Raw genomic sequence first — 2,263 nt, forward strand, 5'->3', positions numbered from 1 at the left:
AGCAGCTGCAAACCAGCTTCTGATCTATTCCATATTTCAAAATAAATATAGACATCCAAGAAATCATAAGCACATAACCAAAAACTAATGAACAAAACAATTGCTCTCTAATAATCCTAACAACATATAAACTACTCCCTCTATAAAGAAATATAAGAGCATTTAGATCACTAGTTTAGAGTACCGAATTAGTTCTTGACCTTGCCATGCCGGAATAAAGAATTCATATCACTAATCCTCACAACTCCCTTTAGATCGACATTTAGCCAGAATGAATACTCAGCACCAAAACTTCCTATGATCACACCAAATGTCATCCAATAATTCAGCAATCTCATCAATCATGACCCAATCGCTAAAAAGTCAGTAGAAGAGCAACAGTGTAGCTAGCCCATTATAACCTAATACAGCTTACCAATTATATATCCAATCCACGCAACCAACATCATAGAGTAGTTCCTAACAATCAATCAAAGACATTCGGCCAAAGAAAAATTCACAAAGGCATCCAATCAGTCAATTACCTTCACGGGGATGTTGAAATGGAACAGCCTGACCGCGCCGACCACCTCGGTAACTATCTCCAGCGGCACAGACCCAGCGGCGATGTCCCCAATCAGCTCGATCACGTCGTCCAATACCCTGCCAGCGTCCACCCACACCTCAGAAGAGGCATAGGTAAACCCTCTCGCCGCGAGCTCGCCGGATCCGGGGCGCGCAGTGCCTGAGCCGAGCAGACGGCCGCGGTACGAGACGGCGGCAGAGACGGCGCGGTAGCGGAGAGGGAGGAGGAAGCCGGGATTGCGGACGCGGAGGCTGAGCGCGAGGTTGAAGTCCAGCGCGGGGAAGGGCGGCGGGTTGACGCGGAAGCGGTCGAGGCGGATGTCGGCGACGCGGGCGGCGGGGGCGGACGGGTAGAGGAGGAAAGCGAGGCCGGCGAGGAGCGCGAGGGCGAGGAGGAGCGGGAGCGTGCGGGCGGAGAAGCGCCGGATGCAGGGGATGCGCCGCGGGCGGAGGCGGCGGAGGCGGACGAAGATGGGGGGCGGGTTGAGGAGGACGAGCGTCGGGGGAGGCGGAGGCGGAGGAGGACCGGGGGCGTAGCCGTAGGCGGCGGCGGGGTAGGCGTAGTACGGGTGCGGGGGCTGGGGCTGGGGCTGCCCGAGGAGAGGCTGGGCGAGGTGGCCCGAGGGCTTCTCGCCGTCCGCCGGAGCTGATCCCATCGCCGGTGAAGTGGTTGCGGCTGGGAGACGATTTTGGTAGTGGCAATAACTTCCCGGCAGCTCGTGGCCACGGAGACTTTGCTAGATTCAATTGTTCATCGGAAAAATCAATCACAATTGACACATAAACGTCGCCTTCAACATGCCCCACAAGACAATTTAACCTTTTTTTTACAATCACAAGACAATTTAACCTCTTCTATAAAGACACTCACATTTATATCTAAGAAAAACAATTATAAAGACATTCACATTTATAGACAATTATATCTATAAAGACATGCATCGCTTTATTAAGAGTGAACTCATGTGCGACATCTATATTGCTCAAACCCAGTACCTTCTCATTTTTGTCATCACAATAGACACTCCTTGAGAATTAATATTTTCAATGAATTGAACGAACATGTCCATCTCTCCGGGCATATGATTCCTACATCGCTATCGATGACTCACTAATTTCCATTCAAGCCATAGCCTTACAATAAAAATCACACCTTGTGTTTTAGGTGTCTATTTTTAACGGGTCCTCTCATATTAGTAACATGAACCTTAGAAACTCGAATGGTCCAAGGCACATGTGAGGCCAAACTTGTCATGGGTCATGTAACTCTTAGTAGCTATATTGCCCACAACCTTCTCCTTCTCAACATTTGCCTTTTGCCCGCTTGGCACAATTATAGTATTTGGCTTTTGTTGACTTTGCCTAGTGACGCGGGAATGAGGAATGGACGGAGACTCGGGCCCAAGAGAGGAAGGACCCAAAGAGGGACGGAAAGGGCACGGGAGTCGAGTCTGCCTATCGACTCGCTTCTCGGGACAACGCTCCCCCAAGAGCACCCAAGGAGGATATTAAGCAAATTTAACCCAAGAGCCTCTCGTATATAAGGCGGACCCAGGGACCGACCCTACAAAGATCCACTTTCCAAAGCCCCACTCACCGTCGTCGGGTAGAGTGGGTTTGTTGGGTTTCGTAGTAATTTCAAAAAAAATTCCTACGCACACGCAAGATCATGTGATGCATAGCAACGAGGGGAAGAGTA

The 2,263-nt window shown here is 50.2% G+C and overlaps 1 protein-coding gene across 1 annotated transcript in view; it reads right to left on the reverse strand.

The window, feature by feature from the left end:
• LOC123087834 (uncharacterized) overlaps positions 1 to 1,299 on the reverse strand; it is a 3,442-nt gene extending 2,143 nt beyond the window's left edge. The window contains exon 1 of the mRNA XM_044509951.1: positions 525 to 1,299. Within this exon, the coding sequence (XP_044365886.1) occupies positions 525 to 1,220 (696 nt within the window). The 5' untranslated portion in view covers positions 1,221 to 1,299. The remainder of the gene's footprint in view (positions 1 to 524) is intronic.
• Between the last annotated feature and the right edge of the window lie 964 nt (positions 1,300 to 2,263).

This window comes from Triticum aestivum, chromosome 4A (genome assembly GCF_018294505.1).
Source record: "Triticum aestivum cultivar Chinese Spring chromosome 4A, IWGSC CS RefSeq v2.1, whole genome shotgun sequence".
Lineage (NCBI taxonomy): Eukaryota > Viridiplantae > Streptophyta > Magnoliopsida > Poales > Poaceae > Triticum > Triticum aestivum.